This window comes from Bos mutus, chromosome 8 (assembly GCF_027580195.1).
Source record: "Bos mutus isolate GX-2022 chromosome 8, NWIPB_WYAK_1.1, whole genome shotgun sequence".
NCBI classification, from domain to species: Eukaryota; Metazoa; Chordata; class Mammalia; order Artiodactyla; family Bovidae; genus Bos; species Bos mutus.
In genome coordinates, this window is record NC_091624.1 from 25,782,983 (window position 1) to 25,801,539 (window position 18,557).

Sequence of the window (18,557 nt, forward strand, 5' to 3'; positions counted from 1 at the left end):
AGCAATGTGCCGTTTAGAGAAGATCTCAGATTAAAATCCCTGAGTTGTCCCCCTCTGGCCACCATAGGGCAGCTGGCCTCCCTCTGTCCACCCCAAGAGATGCCACCAGGGTTATAGTGACTTCCAGGGGAGGTAGTAAGACTTGTCCATGTCACACTGAACCTCATGTCCCTCAGAAAGGGTTTTTCTGGGCAAAATTTTGATCTTTTTACCACCACTTGCTTTTTTAAATTAGAAAGTTTGCAACTTTGTTTTAAATGATACTAGGAAATCTTCTCCCCCAAAATAATCAGGGCTGACTTAAAACTGTGGACAAATGTACAATAATAGTTAAATATATTGTAAACAGCCCAAAAACCATTAAGTAATACTCAGGCCTGACTCCTGCATTGTCATGCCAAACTCCAAGAAGCTGTGAGCAACCAAAGAGGTGAGAGAAAGAGACTTTGAAGATACAAAAACTTCAGTCCGAATCTTAAAAATACATATTTAAACCTTAAAACTTTAAGATTTAATCATATTTTAAGATTCAGACAGAATATATATACACAGACATTTTGTGAGTCATGATTTTATTGATTTTTAAAATTGCAGTAAAATACACATAACGTCTGGAGGAAGAAATGGCAACCCATTTCAGTATTCTTGCCTGGAGAATCCTATGAACAGAGAAGCCTGGCAGGTTACAGTCTGAGGGGTACAAAGACTCGGACACAACTGAAGCAGCTTAGCACGAGCATACATAACATAAATTTTACCCTTTTACCATCTTAACCATTTCAAGAGTACAGTTCAGTAGTGTTCATTCACATTGCTCACAACTCCTCTCCAGAATTCTTTTCATCTTCCCAAACTGAAACTCTGTGCCCATTGTAACAGCTGCTCTCCATCTCTCCCCCTCCTCTGGCCCCAGGCAACAGTTATTCTACTTTCTGTCTCTGTGACTCCAGAGGTCTCAGTTGTGTGGAATCATGTATTAGTCCTTTAGTGACCTGGCCAGCTTATTTCACTGAGCATAACACAAGGTAACTGCATGGTTCATCTATGTTATGGCATCTGTCAGAACCCCCTTCCTTCTTAGATGTGCATCCGCTATATCAATATACCCCGTTTTGTGTACCCGTTTACTTGTCAATGGACACTCGGGGAGCTCACGCCTTTGGCGGTTGTGAATACTGCTGCCGTGAACAGACACGGTGTCCATCACTTTATTCTTGATGGAACATCTCCATTTGCCTGGTTTTCAGGCCCAGACCCACGGAAAGTGGCCTGTGAAGTGGTATGCTCCGGAATGCATCAACTACTACAAGTTCTCCAGCAAGAGTGATGTTTGGAGCTTCGGAGTGTTAATGTGGGAAGCGTTTTCCTACGGGCAGAAGCCATATCGGGTGAGTTACTTGTGCCTCGTGTCCTAATTATCAGGCCGTCAGAACAGATAAGCACCAGATTATCTTTACAGGACCCTGAAAAACATCAAATTTGGTCACCCTTCCTGAGTCTGTATCTTTTGAGAGTGCAGAGCTAATGTGATCTCAGTTTATTCTAAACTGAAAGAAATATTTGAAACTATCTGGACAATATGTGGTTTTTTTTCATTGTCTATTATACACATAAATATGCACTCATATGTCAACAAAAATTCAGTGAACTATCAAGTTCAGAAGGAAAAAAGGGAATTTTATCTGAGCCAAACTGAGGCTCATAACCCAGGAAGCAAATTCTTAGAAGGCATTGAGAGTTATTCCACCTGTTAAAAGTCGAAGGCACAGTCTTAGAGATAAGATCTTTTGAGACAAAAGATTATACATCAAAATGACATACTCGTTCACTAGGGATACACAGTCCAGGTGAGCATGTACAGAGGGAGCAGCAAGTCACCACGACCCCCTCAGAGCCAAGAAAGAGCACTATTTTTTAAAGAAGTGACTTTGCCAGTGTCAGAAGAGAGAAAGAAAATAGATCTCTGTGGTCAAGCAGGTCCTCCTGTCTTTGAGGAGCTCTGGTTAATGTGTACTGCAGATACACACTGCCCACTAGGGAGGGAGAGAGAAGGTCAAAACACACAGAAAGGATTTTATATTTAATTCTTTTTGTCCTGCCTTAAAATACGAATATTACTTAAACATGTACCCAAATCAACATGCATTAGAGTTGAAATAAAAATAATGGCTGCTCTCATTTGCAAATGTGCAGTTCAGTAATCTTTTCTAAGATTTTTTTTTTCACATCAAAATATATATACAGAAAAGTGCACAAATCCTAGGCTACAGCTTGATGGAATTTCATAACTGGGACATGCCCATAAAGCCAGCCCCTCAAAGCAGAAACCGAAGCTCCCTTTTCCCCCTACATGCATAAGACTTACCCCAAGGGTCACCCCACCTGATTCCTGGCATCATAGGTTAGGTGCTTCTGTTTCTTGTACTTTATATAATTGAAGTCACACAGCATCTACTCTTTCGTTTGTTTTCAAGGATGGGTTCTATTTGTTTTGTTTTGTTGAATGCTGTGCTTGGTTTTGCCTGGTTTAGGGAATGAAAGGCAGTGAAGTTTCTGCTATGCTGGAGAAAGGAGAGAGGATGGGGTGCCCACCAGGGTGTCCGAGAGAGATGTACGAGCTGATGACCCTGTGCTGGACCTATGAGTGAGTACCTAGCCCTTCCTGCCATTTAGCCCAATCCTCCGGAGGCCGATGGAATTGCCAGGCACTAATAAGGACCATAAATGCTATCTTTTCATGAATCAGGGGTCGGCTCCCTTCAAACAATCGGGAACAGGTCTTGCTTCCTGGACCATACACTTCTGTTCTTTAGTCCAAAGAGTATACAATTACTCTAATTCCAGGTATAAAAATTTAAATGTAGATGATATCAGTCAGGGTTAAGGGGTGTTCAAAATAAAAAACAAATGTTCTTAAGTGTCTGGTCTGGGGATACATGCCATGTTTGGTAAGAGAAGATGATGGAAGTATTTAGCAGGGAGATGTCATACTGTCCTAATTCCTGATCACCTTTCAGCCTGAGGCATGATCACGGATGGATTGGCTCAGGTTGCACTCCCCCAAAGTGACTCAGAACTTGAAACAGTGGCCCTAGAGTCTGCCCCAGTGGCCTTCCAGGCAGAGCACATGTGACATTGTAGGCAGGTGATGTGCAGGGGAGCTCAGCTGGCCAGGGAAACGCATTGCCCCTGAGAATCAGGGACATGGCCTTTGACCTTGCCTGGGTTTGGCTGCCTGGATGTGCATTGTGGAGAAACCCAGGGCCAGGGTCTCCATCCCTCTGGCACTAAAGTGTGCTGCAGAGCCCTTGTAGCTTGGAAAAGATGCAGGTCTGTAATCAGGAGGAATTCATATATCTGCCAATAGATTTAATATTTTGAGGATCAGGTTTCTTCTCAGGTATGACATCTGATGCTGCAGAAGCATCTCCAAGATGATGGATATTCTAAGTGCTTTCAGATGTAACCTGGAATTCTGCAACATCCCAGGAAGCATCTTCCATGACTGTAGCTGGGAATGGAAGTTAAGAATCTCTTTATTATCTAAAAGTGACCCGGGGTCAGCCAAGGGAAAGAGCAACTTTCCTCATGGAAGTCAACAATTCTGGGCTGGGCGAACAGGAAACAAATTAACCAAGCACTTAAACACATGATTACATATTGTGATGGTGCTACAGAGCAAACCACAGGGAGCTTTGAGTGAGAGTAGAGAATTTCCACCCCTGGGTGGGGAAGATCCCCTGGAGGAGGAAATAGCAACCCACTCCAATATTCTTGCCTGGAGAATTCCATTGACAGAGGAGCCTGGAGGGTTACAGGCACATAGAGTTGGACACTACTTCGACTGGTAGTAGTCGAACCCTACTACCATACAGTCGCAAAGAGTCAGACACGACTAAGCAACCGAGTACAGTACGGCACACACACACAGAATTTGCCAGGGGTGGGGATTATACTTCCATTGACAAGTCCATATTGGCCTCTTTTAGGAAGGGGTGTTCCAATTGAGAACTGCAGGCTGAGGAACTTGAGTGCAGGAAATGAGAAGAGAAGGAGGCTGCTGGGCACCAGGGTCAGAGCAACAAAAGCACCCCAGACCGGGTACACAGAAGTGGGCGGGACACCGGCAAGCACACAGGACCCTTGGCCACGCTCCTCTGCAGAAGCTCAGAGTTTCCCTGGCCTCCTGGCAGCAGCCTGGCCCGTAATGTAAAGGAGAGATTCTATGGGAAACCTGGCCAGGCATCTTTGCTGAGAGTCATTCTTTATTCCTATTTCCCAACACTAGCTCGCTTGGCGTGTCAGGGGATCCCTGGAGAAAGGATAGGCTACCCACTCCAGTATTCATGGGCTTCCCTGGTGGATCAGACGGTAAAGAATCCGCCTGCAATGCAGGAGACGTGGGTTTGATCCCTGAGTCGGGAAGATCCCCTGGAGGAGGAAATAGCAATCCAGTCCAGTATTCTTGACTGGAGAATCCCATGGACAGAGGAGCCTGGCGGGCTATGGTCCATGGGGCTGCAGAGTCGGACACGACTGAGCAACTAAGCACGGCACCCAGTACAGGCTATTAGGTGGATGAAACCCTCACAGTAAGACTCTTAGGGAGTTTTTGTGCATTCGGTCAGAGGAGAGCACCCTGTTTGGCAAAGATGATGAGGTTGTGCTCTTTAGTTGTAGAAACTTAGTAGCAGGAGGGAAGGTTTCCCTCTGTGTGGACACATTTCCACTTGTGGTTCTGCATCCCAGGCTTGGCCATCACTTCCACTCCTGCGCACACCTTGGTGGCTGGAGACACATCTTCCCACAGTGAGACAGAGGAAGCTTTTGTCTCTAACCATGACCACAGATGACATACTTCAAGCAGCTTTATTGCTTGCTCTTGAAAACCATAAGTGCAAATGAAAACCATGAGTGCAACCATTTATTTTGATGCCATTTGCTAGAACAGCCCATTCTGGTTCTGTAGAAACCACTGCTCTTACAACAGTGAGTGAGTGATTTTTGGTCCCCATGTGGGGTGCCTGGCTATTCTCTCATACCTAGACTGAACCAAGTGAAGTTGCAGCTGTTGTTGGTCAAAAAGGTTGAATGTGGACAGTGTATGCAGTTTAACCTCAAGTTCTGTGTCACTTACTAGGCAATTTTACCCACTTGCAATATTGCCAAAAATCTTGCAAAATAAAATAACTTCCAAGCAAGGACATATTCTCAGAGTTTTAAGAAATACTTGCTTTCAGCTGATCCTGTTCAGTATGCCCATGTTAGAGGAAACAGAGATGCCTATAAATGTTTGTTTAGAGGCTGCAGATTGTTAAAAACGTTTACCCATGGTTTGCATACACCATCGCCTCACCTGCTAACAGTGACAAAAGTAAGACCTTGCCACATTACGGTGTGTAATAGCAGCATGTTTTCAGAAAATCTAGAGCCATCTACTGGGGCACAACCTTAAATTGTGCCCACATTTTTGTCTTAAAAAGATTAGGAGCTAAGTGTTAAATGTATATCTACAGCACACTGATCAACTAAGTATTTTCAGATGCATTCTGTTTTGCTAGATCATAAAGAGACCATCTCTGAAAGTGGGGTTTAAAGATCCTGACTCTGAGTACAAAACTTTCCCACCTTACGTGGACAGGAGTCACCTGGGTACTCTGTTGTATGCAGGTTAGTTCTGTGGGTCTAGGGTGGGCCTGACACTGCTCCCCAGAGACTTCTGGTCACCTGAGCCCAGAGAAGGGGTGTGCTGTGACTGCGGGTTCCTGAGGAAGCCAGCAGAGGGCGCTTCCACTCCACTCGCACTTGGCCTGCAAAGGCCCCAGCTGTGATCAGCGCTTTTTCACAAGCATTGATAACAAACAGTAATACCTCTCTTCCCTTTGCAGCGTGGAGAACAGGCCTGGATTCGTAGCTGTGGAACTGCGGCTGCGCAATTACTACTACGACGTGGTTAACTAAAGGCTCCCACACCGTCTTTCAGAAGATGAGCGGCTGCGGGAAGACTTTTCTAGTGCGTTGATTTTGAGCCTTCATCTCCCTCTGCCCACTGGGAGAGACGGCTCAGGTGGACTGTGTCCGTGACTGTTGTTCCCCCAAAGCCTGTCCTGGAACACACCCTCCACAAAGTAAACCCGTCCCAGAGAAGCGGTGGGAAGACAGACAGACAGGCAGCAGGACTAAGGAACCTATGGATCCGTGTGCGTTTCTTGTCCATGTGGCACGTTGTTTGCAGGATTTGTTTGCAAATTCCTTTCTCATTTTCCAGTTCTCAGGCTCCTGGGTTGCATTTGAACACCAAGCATCACCATGGCGTGCTGAGCCTTCTTGCCCACCTTGGCTGCAATTTCTGGAGGACGCCTTTGGCTTGTGACACCTGCCAGGGAGGGAAAGGAGAGGAGAAGGGGTTTGACTGCCTCTAAAACATGCTCTGACAGGTCCTGAGACTGAGTCCTGCCACTGAAAAACTTTCCCCAATAAAAGTGCTTTGAGGCTTAAAAACAAACAAAAATCAGGCTGCATCAGTGCTATTTCTAAGCCTGTAGCCCAGTTCAGGGAAAATCTGCTTTTGCTCTGTGTGTTCTGAGGCAGAAAGTTTGGGTCTACGTGGAAAACAGGGCCTGTTAGAATGAATTGGCTTGGCCTACTCTCCCCGCAAAAGCCTCTCTCCTTCAGACTCTCAGAAGGCTGTACTTGACTGAAGACTAATAAAGAAGGTTTTTTGTAAAGATCCAGTAGAGGAGAAGGTGCCCATCATCTCAGGTCTGACCAAGGACAAACAGCAGGGTGCTGCGGGCTGCTGTCTGCTTAGCCAAGCTTCCTCATCCGCAGCTGGAATTCCCTGACTTTCTCTGTATTCATGGTAAGGGACAACCTGTTGGCCAAGGCCATCTAAAGATAAGTTTCTGAAGCAAGTATTAATTCAAAATAAAGCCAAAGACCCTGTCCTGCCCACAAGTAAGCCTCATTGAGTATGATTTTCAGTTGAAGCTACAAGACCCAGGAAATCTTTTCTAGTCCCCTACTTCTTGTTAATCCTGACTATTGTTTGATCATATGTAGGGCATCAGCTCATTGATATCAGGTTTGCTGTAGCCCTTGAAGGTAGGTGTTAATTGGCCATCCTTCTTAGGTCTGTCAAGACACATAAACTCAGACCATCTCATCATCAGTTGCATCTACATCCAGCTGATGGCCAGAGGAGGAGGCCCCACTTCCTAACAGGGGAGCTGGGAACAGAGAAAGGCAGCAGTCAGCACCCCAGCTTAGCCAGGCAAAGACATGACTCCCCTGGTGGAACTTGTGTTAAGAAACTTTCAGAACCTGCCCATGCTTTTTGGAATCGTGCCACCTCGTGGTTTATTCACTGTGTTAAAGAGAGGATCCCTGTGTGCTGAGCAGATACTCAATGCACAGCACACTGAAATTATAAAGATGGTCAGGCTGTGTAGAGTTATCAGAGGAAGATGTGGATAAAGCAAGGATGGCATCTAAGAAAGAGGCCATCCATACACACTGCTGGACTCCCAGGGTCCTTCTTCAGCCCTAAAGTGTGTCTGAGCTGAGGCCACATGAATACAGGAATAAGGGATGTGCATGTAATAAGTGTGCGGAGCTCTTTCCTTCTTTCTGGTGGGATTGTCCACTGCCTAGCATCTCCTCACCCCTCCCTGGAGTCCGGGGAGGAAGGCCATCTAGAATGCTAGTGGGCAAGAGAAACCCAGCCTGGGAGGCAGCCAGTGCTTCCCCCTCCCACTCTGTCCTCTGCTTCGCCCCCCAGTGGAGAGAGACCTGAGTGTAGAATTCCCCCTGTGGCCAATGTCCATGTCTTATCTAATGAAAACTGTGTCCTGTGTTATGGATAACTCTCCTTTCCCCTGGGGTCACAGAGGAGGGGACACAGGGAGAGGCAACCTTGTAGAAGAGGGATTTGTGATGTAAATGAGCAAAATTTGGAAGGTTAGGGCCTCCTCTGGGGCATCTGGCCTGGGCTGGGCTTTCACATGCACACTGCCCTTCTGATGGTTCTGAGCGCATCTTTACCCTGATATGGGCTCACTCCACGTGCCTTCACCTTTCAGTCCACGTTTAACAGGAACAAAAGGACAGCATGATGGACACATTGCCCTGGCCGGCATCAATTGTCTGCTGATGCCACGAACACCTTGTTCCTCAGTGGGACCAAAAGTTTTTGTAAAAGAAACATAATTCATTCTGTGGTTAAAATAATAAATGCTTTTTGTTTGAACCTGTTCTTTCCCTGCAATTGCTGGTATCAGCCTTGCCTTTGCCACTGGATGGTGACTTCACATCTACTCCCAACCGATGACTACAGAACCCCACCTGGGTTTTCACATGTGGGGCAGACTGCTGGATTGTCAGGCATCCAGCCTCCCAAGGAGCACAGCTGACCAGTTCATCTGGGCGTCGTATTCTCCATTCATTTCAGAAGAGCAATCTTTTGTCACTGGACTTTTTTTCAACTGTAATTTTTAATAAAACATTTAAATGAGCTTTGTGATGAGTTGCATGGATGTAATTAAAATGTGATAGGTGTGCTCGGTCACTCAGTCATGTCCGACTCTTTGTGACCCTATGGACTATAGCCCGCCAGGCTTTTCTCTCAGTGGGATTTCCCAGGCAAGAATACTGGAGTGGGTTGCCATTTCCTCCTCTAGGGGCTCTTCCCAATCCTGGGGTCAAACCTGTGTCTCTTACACCTCCTGCACTGAAAGGTGGGTTCTTTAGCACCAGCACCACCTGGGAAGCCCCAAATAGGACAGGTATACTGTCAAATACACTGTCGAACAGCATGTCCAACGTGCGGCATGCTTAAAAACAATGTTAAGTCCCCAGCCATGGTCTAAAATGGTGGATGTTTGCAGGCTGGTGGGAGTGGATCTGGAGGTTTCTGCCATGCACAGAAGGGAAAGGCCTATTGATGAGGGCCCTAAGCCACTGAGCTCCTCTGTTCACAGGCAGGGGTCTGCCCAGCAAGAGCCTTGCAGCTCACAATGTACCCTAATGGGATGTGGGCCGACAAGACAGAAATCCCAAAAGGGGCCAGAGCAGGGCTGTGGGTGTGAACTTTCCCTTTCTCTGTACACATAGCTTAGGGAGCACTGGGGGTGACAAGGAAAGAAACCCATTCCCTGTTTTTAAAGGAGGTTACACACACATGCATGGCCATCACATAGACACATACCTTGCACATAACATACCTCATAAACACACATGCCACACATATACACTGAACCTTATTGCAAACGACCACTTCATTGGAATTCAGTGCAAGTGTAAGGCAGACATCCTGCCGTGGGAGATATAATGGTGGCTCGTCATCTCTCTTCTACCTGCTCTATGCCAGGGTCAAGTACCAGAGTCTCTCCTGGGTGCCAGCCTCCCTCCAGCCCCACTAGAATTTCTCCGGCTCCTGGCAGGCAAAGGTTTGAAGGACACCTGGGTTGACTGGCCTCACTCTCCCTTGGTGAGCCCTGAGGTCAAGACGGCCCCAGGACAGGAACAACACAGACCGCCAAACAGCCCCTTGGCGGGTTGCCCCCGAAGCAGAGCATGACAGGTGGTCTCCAGCACTAACCTTGGGGGAGTCATACAAACTCAGCCTCCTAATGTGCAAAACTGCAGCTGAGGGTTACCCACTGACTGCCCTGGCACACTTAAGTGCTAGGCGCAGAGGCGGGATCGCGGGGCGGGGCTGCATATTCTAAAAATGCCCGAGTCACCGCAGCACCTGGCCTGTGGGAATTCTGCCGGCCAGCAGGTGGCGCTGAGTGATGGCGCAGGAAATGACTTCTTCAAGCTCAGGGAGAGAGTAGAAAACTAGCAATCCCGTTTGTGATCACTGTGAGGAAGCAGAACCCAAGCAATCACATGTTTGTGACCACTGGAAACGGTGACGTGAAGTGGCTTTATCACCAAACTGAGCTTGGGCTGAAAGAGATTTTAAGACCTGTGGCTTGACCTTCCAAAGGCAGGAAGAGACTTCAAAACCAGTTAATAAACACTTTCTCACTTCAGAAAAAGCGCCTGTTAGACTTTGTCTGTCCCGAGCTGCAGTTAGGATGAGAGTTGCTGGGGCCCAAGGGAAAGGGGTTGGCAGAGAACAGCCGCCTTCCTGTAAGCTGGGGTGACTTCTTGTCCACTCACTAGTTCCACTGAAATTGTCGACTTGAGAAAGAGAAGGCATTTTCCCCATCGCCCCCACACAGGCCAAACTGAGGAGCCTGAGAAGTAACCCCCTTTATGGAAAGTCCTGTGATTACTATAAAGAAACATACCCAGTGACCACCTGATAGAAGGAAATGACAACTCCTCATGTGATCCTGAACTGCCCACCAACTGAACTGAAGGCCAGGAGTGGCGATGGCTCCCAGCTTCTGAAACATACAGCTGATTTTCAGAAAAATAAAAATACCTGAGAGAGCCAGAATGAGATCTTAATTCAGGACAAACGATGCCGGCATTTCCCACTTTAGGCAGTAATTGCTTCCTTCTAGACATTGGCTTGTAGCCTCAGGATGGAATTCATCCGAACCTTCAGGAAAAACCAGTCCTCTTCAATCATGGCCTTTTTCAGGCACTGGAAGCCCAGCAAAGGCAAAGTGCACTCAAGCACTCAAGCCCTACCCCTTCTCCTTCTCCCTGCCATCACCCAAAGAGAAGCCCAATAAACAGCTCACAAATGTCTTCCCTACAAATGTGAGTCTGGAGACAAAGCCGTGCTGTGCACGCAGCAGTTCCCTGGTCTAATAGCATGGCTAGGAGCATTTCCACATAAGAATCCCAGTGTCCCCTTAGCCCAAGGTTCAAGGAATAGCGCAGCAAAGAACTTTTCACACATTTTTTTCTAGCTCATCATTTTCCTGACTTCTTTGACCATAGAGCCATCATTGTACTCAAGGACTACTAGCAAGACGGAGCTGGTGCTCCTCACAGACTGGGAAACACCACACTTAACACTCAAGAGGGAGGGATCTCTACAGCAGATGCAGTGTGTTTGTGGGAAGGTGATTCTGTCCCTGAAATCAGCCAGGGAAGCTGTTGTTGTCTAATTGTTAAGTCATGTCCGACTCTTGTGTGACCCTATGAACTGTAGCCCCCTCAGTGCCTCTGTCCATGGGATTCTCCAGGCAAGAATACTGGAGTGGGTTGCCATGACTTTCTCCAGGGGGTCTTCCTGACCCAAGGACTGAACCCGTGTCTACTGTGTTGGCAGGTGGATTCTTTACCACTGACCACTTTACCAGGGAAACTCAAGGAAGCAGTTACCATGTATTTATTGCTGAAAAACTAGCCCCATCCTGTTCTCAAATGTGGGTTATTTATACACCATATTCTCTCTCTGTCTCATTCACACACACACAATGCCAGGACACATATAATCACTCTTTCCTTTGAAGAAAAAGAAATCAAACGATGACATTTTCATACAGAAGGAGGGCGCAGGGCATATAACTTGATGTTTCATCACATAGAACTCTTTTTAAGACCACTTATTGTTTTGTAGTTTTACAATATTAACCTACATTAAGAAAGAACATGGACTTTCCTAGCAGTCCAATGATTAAGACTCTGCACTTGCGCTGCAGGGGACACAGGTTCAATCCCTGGTCAGGGAACTAAGATTCCACATGCCACACAGTGTGGCCAAAAAATGTAAGAAAGAAAGAACACATTCCCAGAGCCACTACCCCAAGTCCAGCAAGCATCCACCTGGATAGCCAGCACATCCTGAGCTGTGATTTGGCCCATCTGTGCCTGTTTGAACTCGTGATCTCACCAGCCTGGCACTGCCAGTCACTGCCCTCCTATGGGGTATTCGCTGACCAAGCGATGCTCTCAGCCCACATGCCACTCAACTGAGGCCATTTCCAGGAGCTATTTTTTCAGCTAGGCGTTATTTTACCAAAGCCATGAGTCATGAGACTTGATGCCTTTGCAGTCTTTGAGGTCTTTGAATGACTCAGTTTTCCATGACTACCATTCAGCTGTGGAACAGTGAGTGGAAAATGAATATTGTTCACAAACAACTCTTTCTCATTCATAAAAGTAAAGAGCCAGTGTCTAGCTGCTGTTTATTCTCCACAGCACATATGAAGTAATGACATCATGAATTTTCTATAAACCACCAAGGTTGTCAAAGCTGTTTGGAAGATGATGCTGTAAATACTCATGGCCTGTGAACAGCTGCTCAAGTCCCTTCTTCCCTGACATGGGGGCAGGGTAGAGGCGTCAGCATCATAGGCAGTGAGCAGGTGAGGAAAGGAAGGAAAGATTATTGATCAAGAAAACCATTTTGGTAAGTTCAAGCCCTTCTCAGGGGCCTTGGGCCAGAAAGAAAATGATTTTCACCAGAGTAGGCGAGTTACCTGCATTCTCTGCGCAGGAAGCAGTTTTTGATTGTGTGATGTACCCGGTGATGCTTGGAGAACATCAGGAGTGGCATCTCTCATCCTGAAGTCACCCTGGAGAGCATGACCTCTGGGTACTGGATGTGTTCCCAGGGAGGCCAGGGAGCTTTCTGCCTGCCCAGGTGCCCAGTGGGCAACCTTACATAGCAGTGTGCTGCCCCCCAGCACCCACCAGAACAGAGGCACATGAGCTGCCCAGTAAGCCCCCATTTCGCCACCTTCCCCCTCCTCCTCTTGCTTCTGTCAACATTCAACCCTGAAGAAAATAAACAGGATGCTTGATGAAGCCAAACCCACTTATCTCTCCCTTTACCTCAAGCGATTATGTACAAGGCAGGAAAACCAGACAGAAAGAAGGTGACCTAAATACACAATCTGTTTCAGGACATCAGGACCTGAGCAGACTCCACTTGGCTCAGAGATGAAGCCAACCTTCCGAGACAGACAGAATTGAGCGGAGGTGATTGCTCCCAAGAAAAGGGCTGCCCAGCTAAAGCACAGCACAGCAGAGAGCCATGGCAAATGATTTGCTCTGCAATCAGAACATTTAGACATTTGTTCCGTCTGGGACATTCAAGTCAGTAAGATGTCCGCTCCTGAATGTCCTGCAATGAGATTTTTCTGTATCTTTCCTATGCTTCGTTCTTGGGCACTAAGTCATCATGTCCCCCAGTCTGCTTTCTCATTTAAGGTGAGGGTTCGCCTTAAAGTGCCAGTGAGTTCCTTCTACTCCAAAACCCTACTTCTGTATGTCATAATTTTAAAACACAGAGTCCAAAATTGGCTCATGGGGCCTGTATTCTGTTGTAATGTTCCCCAGGGATTCTGTGTGAGTGTGTGTGTGAAGCTGTGTCAAACAGGTGTTCAGCCTTTTTCCTTTTTTTCAGATCTGCTTGTACTTAAAAAAAGAAAAAAAAAAACTTTTCACTTTTTATTGGAATATAGCTGAATAACAATGTTGTGATTGTTTCAGTGGACAGCAAAGGGACTCAGCCATACACATACATGTATTCATTCTCTCCCAAACACCCCTCTCATCCAGGCTGCTGCATAACATTGAGCAGAGTTCCCTGTGGTATATAGTAGGTCCTTGCTGTTTATCCATTTTAGTATAGCAATGTGTACGCATGGATCCCAGACTCCCTAACTATCCCTTCCCCACATCCTTCCCCCTGGCAATTGTAAGTTTGTTCTCTAAGTCTATGAGTCTGTTTTTGCTTTGTAAATAAATTTGTTTGTATCATTTCTTTTTAGATTCCACACACAAGGGATGACACATGCTATTTCTCCTTCTCTGACTTTCTTCACTCAGTATGACAATCTCTAGATCCATCCATGTTGCTGAAAATGGCATTATTTCATTCTTTTTAATGGCTGAGTAGTATTCCATTGAATGTATGTACCACATCTACTTTATCCATTCCTCTGTTGATGGACATTTAGGTTGCTTCCATGTTTGGGCTATTATAAATAGTGTTGAAATGAACACTGAGGTGTATGTATCCTTTCAGATAATGTTTTTCTCTGGATATGTGTCCAGGAGTGGGATTTCAGGGTCATATGCAGACTTTCTTGTACTTTTAATACTCTTCTCAACATAAAAATAACTGTTCATTGTTAACAACCTGATCACTGCTTTCCCCACTTCAGTTCTCAGTGTGCAGAACTGGTTTCCCCCACTTAGCAGCATGGACCAAGGGCATGTTATTGATATTTTTATAAGAGCCTAATGTCTCAGTGCACAAGAAAAGCTGCTTTGCCTGCACTGCACAGAGACTCGCCTGCTGCTCTGCAGTGAGAGGGTCGCGTGGGTGCTGGGGAGCCCCATTCAGCAGAGAGGCAGGGCTACTGAGAGCACATGGCACCCTTTCCACACCTGCAGGTGCATCCTCAGTGGAACTTAGGCTTTGGCTGTGACTCCTTGTCCCCCTGCCCCTGAGGAACCAGCCCACTGGCAGAGTGGGCTTGCACGGCGCTTGGAAGCTAGCCATGTCCCAGGTTGTCTCAAAGACAACTCCCTGCATGGCTAACAGGGGCAAGGACCCTTCCTCAGCCTCGGTTGAAGCCTCAAGCCACTGTTGATTCTTAGAGACTTCACCAGGAGAGAAAACAAAGTTAGCCCACTCATCCATGCCACTTGAAAGTGACATGCAGCTTTTGGATCATGCCCGGTGAACACACGTGGGTCAGAGGAAAGAACTCCCACGTGATGCCTTCTGGCAACCCATGGCCTGCACCTCTGACCACTGGGACAACCAGCACGCACAGGGCTTTAAAATCGATTTTTAAAAAATCAAGCAAAGTATGAATGCCCAGAACATCGCTCACACACACCTGGTTCAGCTTGCTTTGGTAGACTGGCAAATGTGTGTGGTGTCATTTTTGAGCACTCTATAATAGAAGCTTCATTTGCATAATGTAGCTTGCAAAGCCTTTTGAGGTACATCTTCTATTTTTAGTCTAAAAACAATCAACTTTTGAGATGATTATGATCACTGATTCCTCATTTTACAAATGGGAAGTTCCTGACTCAGAAAAGAGCTGCCCAAAAGAGGCCAACCCAGATGTCTTCATCTAATACCACTGGGTCCTAGGCCTGACTGCACAGTAGAGTCAGCTGGAACCTTAAAAATGCTGGTGTCCAGGCTGCATTCTCTACAGCGTTCCCACAGCAATACTCCACTCATCTGGAGTGGAGCTTCAGGGGCCAAGGCATGGATAATACTTAACAGAGCAACCCATCCCCCTTGTGTGGCCCATCACTGGTGCTCCTCTGTATCAGGGCTCTAACTTGGGCGACTTGGAACCATTTGGCGCCCTGGGACAGGAAGTTCAAGTCAGAGCCCCACCTGAGTTCCAGGAGGTTGGGTTTCTTCAATGAAGGCCAAGTGGCATTGACCAACGTTCTCTATGATGGGTCATTGAACACCCACCAGGACAGTTCCCTAAGGGGCCCCGGCAATTGCAAATCATCTCATTGAAAAGCGAAGGTCTTGAATTCCCTTGACTGATAGAAATCTGACTTGGTGGTTTTGACTGTTAAACCTCATCATTTCCCTGTGATTTGGGTTCCAACTTTTCACGAAAGAACTGAGAAATCTGTGGCATGAAGAAGTCAGTGTCGTGATCAGCTTGTCGGTGTTGGCCAGCAAATTGGCAAACAGCCTAGGAACTGAACTGCCTCCTTCACTGCCTCTCTGTCTGCAGAGTCTCACAAATAGGACGATAGGGTGTCAGGGGGCCTGAGAAGGTGTCAGGAGCTGTCATCAATCAGCAGAGGGTGACTTGGAGGAAACTGTGAGGTTCAGGCCTCGTCCAGGAAAAGAATCTGGGGACCTCAGCCTCAAAAGCACAGCCAGCACCTGTGTCCCAGATGAGTTGCAGGATGCCCAGCAATGAGCAAAATCCATGGTGATGTCAGTCTGAGCCATTCCCGTACACACATCCTGGTGGAGACCCACAAGCTGGAAGGCTTGGCTGAATAACTCCCTCAAACAGGGGGACTAAATATCTTTAATGTTTATCCTGGAGGGTGTAGATGGTGTAAGTGGGGGTGGATGGACAGTGCCTAAAAAGAGGAGAGAAGTCACCTTCCAGGACCACACTCTGAGTTCTGCCTGGATGCTTACCACCTGCTCTGTACCCCCAACCTGGGTCCCCTGGAGCTCAGCCCTTTCAGGACATCATCAGGATCCCCCTGGCCCCCACATTCTCTGCTTCCTTTTCCCAAGATCACACCATCTGTGGATGAAACCAAGGCTAGATTCATAAAGAAGATAGAAACGTCCTGATCCCCGGCATCTGTGAATGCCCCCACCTTACTGCTGAGCATCCTGGGATCTCACGTGTAGCTCCAACAGACTTTGTGATCCCTGGCAGGGCAGCCTGCCCTGAATCGATGCAGACACCAAGGCCCAGCAGGACTGTTCCTGGCCCATGTCTCACGGGACAAGAACAAAGTCAGGTTCTTCAGACTATGCCTGCTGCATCGGCCTGCACACCTAGGTGTGTGTCTGGAGCTGCGTGTGGCCATCAGGCCCTTCCCCAAAAAGCACGTTTTACATGCTCTTCCCTGTGCCCAACCATTGTCTGAAGCCAGCAGCTTAGAGTCCTCCCCGGGTCAGCATCCCTGGGTGCGGCAGTGTCCCAGAGCTGCCATAACAAAGCACCAAACACAGGGCAACTTATATAGCAGACATCTCTAGCCTCACAGTCCTAGAGGCTGGAAGGTCAAGGTCAAGGCATCAGCAGGGTTGGTTTCTCCTGAGGCCTCTCTCTTTGGCTTGCAGACAGCTGTTTTCTCCCTGAAAAACGTGTTAGTCCTTCTGTGAACATCTGTCTTTGAGACCAAATTTTCCCTTCTTTAGGATTTTAACATGGATTTGGGGAACATGACTCAGCCCATAACACTGTGCAGATGGACTCTTCTGTCACTGTGCTCACTGGTTCATCTCAAGAGCCTGGAAATAGCTGGGTCCCCACTGGAGTCCAACCAGAACCTCACTCCCAGCACAGAGAGATTCTAGCTGACCAACCCCATAGTTCAGAGATGGGCCCCAAGCCCATGCCATGTCTTTCTGAAGATGACAGGGGCAGCCGAAGCCAGGCTGGGCCTTCTAAGGGACTTGCTGCGTTTCCTTTGGCTGAGGGTGGCTCTAGCCAGTTAGGAGGCTGCAGCACCGACCTCGCCCTGAGACACTCTTGGAAAGATGTGGTTGAGCTGTGTCCCCAACAAGATGCTGAAATACTAGCCCAGTACCTGTGAGCACGATCTTACTGACAGATGAGGGTCTTTGCACATGATTTAGGTAAGATGCAGCTTTCCTGGTGGCTCAGACAGTAAAGAATCCACCTGCAATGCAGAATACCAGAGATCGATTCCTGGGTCAGGAAGACCCTCCAGAGAAGAGAATGGCTTACTCCAGTATTCTTGCTTGGAGAATCCCATGGAACAGAGGAGCCTGGCGGGCTCTCTGAGTCAAAGAGTCAGACACAAATGAGCAACTTTCACTTTACTTTCCACTTTCAGGTAAGATGAGGTCATGTGGGTGGGCCCTGGTCCAACATTACTTTGTCCTTATAAAACAGGAAATTGGACAGAGAGACATGCACACCAGGAGATGACTTGTGAACCTGAAGACAGTCTTTTCCAGGCCAAGGAGAGAGGCCTGGAGCAGATCCTTCCCTCACAGTCTTAGAATGAACCATCCCGGCCCATGGTTTGATCTTGAACTTCCAGCTACCAGGGCTGTGAGGCAGTATGTTTCTGTTGTTTAAGGTGCTCAGTCCGCAGTGCTTTGTACAACGGTTCCAGGAAACGACCACGAGCATCCTCAGGGAAACCCAGGGTCCGGCGGCCCTGCCCGCACTAGGCGCCCTTTCTCTCTGTGGAGCGGAATGAGGGCCAGGGAGACCCGAGAGGGGACCAAATGGCTCCCAGTCACCCTTCTCAGTGCCTTCCCAGGCTCATGGATCACACAGATCTGGTTGAAAAGCAGATTCTGAAGCAATGGGACTGGGAAAGCACACTTCATGCCTCCCAGCTCCCAGGTGAGGCTCATGGGGCCCCATGCAGAGTAACAAGGGGCCCGGGCTCTGGTGGTTGACTTGCTGCCCTCCAGACTTGCCTGCAGGGGTATGTGGTGCTGGTCTCCTTGGGTCTGGGCTATGGCCTGGGTGTTGACAATGTTTAAAGGCCGGTGGGTAAGTCTGATGTGTGGTCTCCAGGAGGAACAGGCTCCCAAGGTGTTTGGGGCGGGGCGGGGGGAGCAGAAGCACTTCTAGTTCTGTGGGGCCTGAATCCGGTGCAGCCTGGGAACCGCTTGTAAGAATAGACAAGTATGGATACACTGGGAAGGCCCAGAAGGGAGACCACAGTCTCAGGCACTGGGGTCAAATTGTGTCACTTTCACTTCCCCGGTGGCTCAGACAGTAAAGAATCTGCCCGCAATGCGGGAGACCCAGCTTCAATCCCTGGATTGGGAAGATCCCCTGGAGAAGGAAATGGCAACCCATCCCAGTACTCTTGCCTGGAGAATTCCATGGACAGAGGAGCCTGGTGACCTATAGTCCATGGGGTCGCAGAGAGTCGGACATGACTGAGCGACTGACATGTTCACTTTCACT

General features: G+C 47.8%; 1 protein-coding gene across 3 annotated transcripts in view; it reads left to right on the forward strand.

Annotated features, from left to right (window-relative positions):
* Positions 1 to 8,253, forward strand: part of SYK (spleen associated tyrosine kinase) — a 107,698-nt gene extending 99,445 nt beyond the window's left edge. For all 3 annotated transcript variants that reach the window (XM_070375229.1, XM_070375226.1, XM_070375228.1), the window contains 3 exons: positions 1,248 to 1,388; positions 2,532 to 2,644; positions 5,889 to 8,253. In XM_070375229.1, coding sequence (XP_070231330.1) covers positions 1,248 to 1,388; positions 2,532 to 2,644; positions 5,889 to 5,961 — 327 coding nt within the window. In that variant the 3' untranslated portion in view covers positions 5,962 to 8,253. The remainder of the gene's footprint in view (positions 1 to 1,247; positions 1,389 to 2,531; positions 2,645 to 5,888) is intronic.
* The last annotated feature ends 10,304 nt before the right edge of the window (positions 8,254 to 18,557 follow it).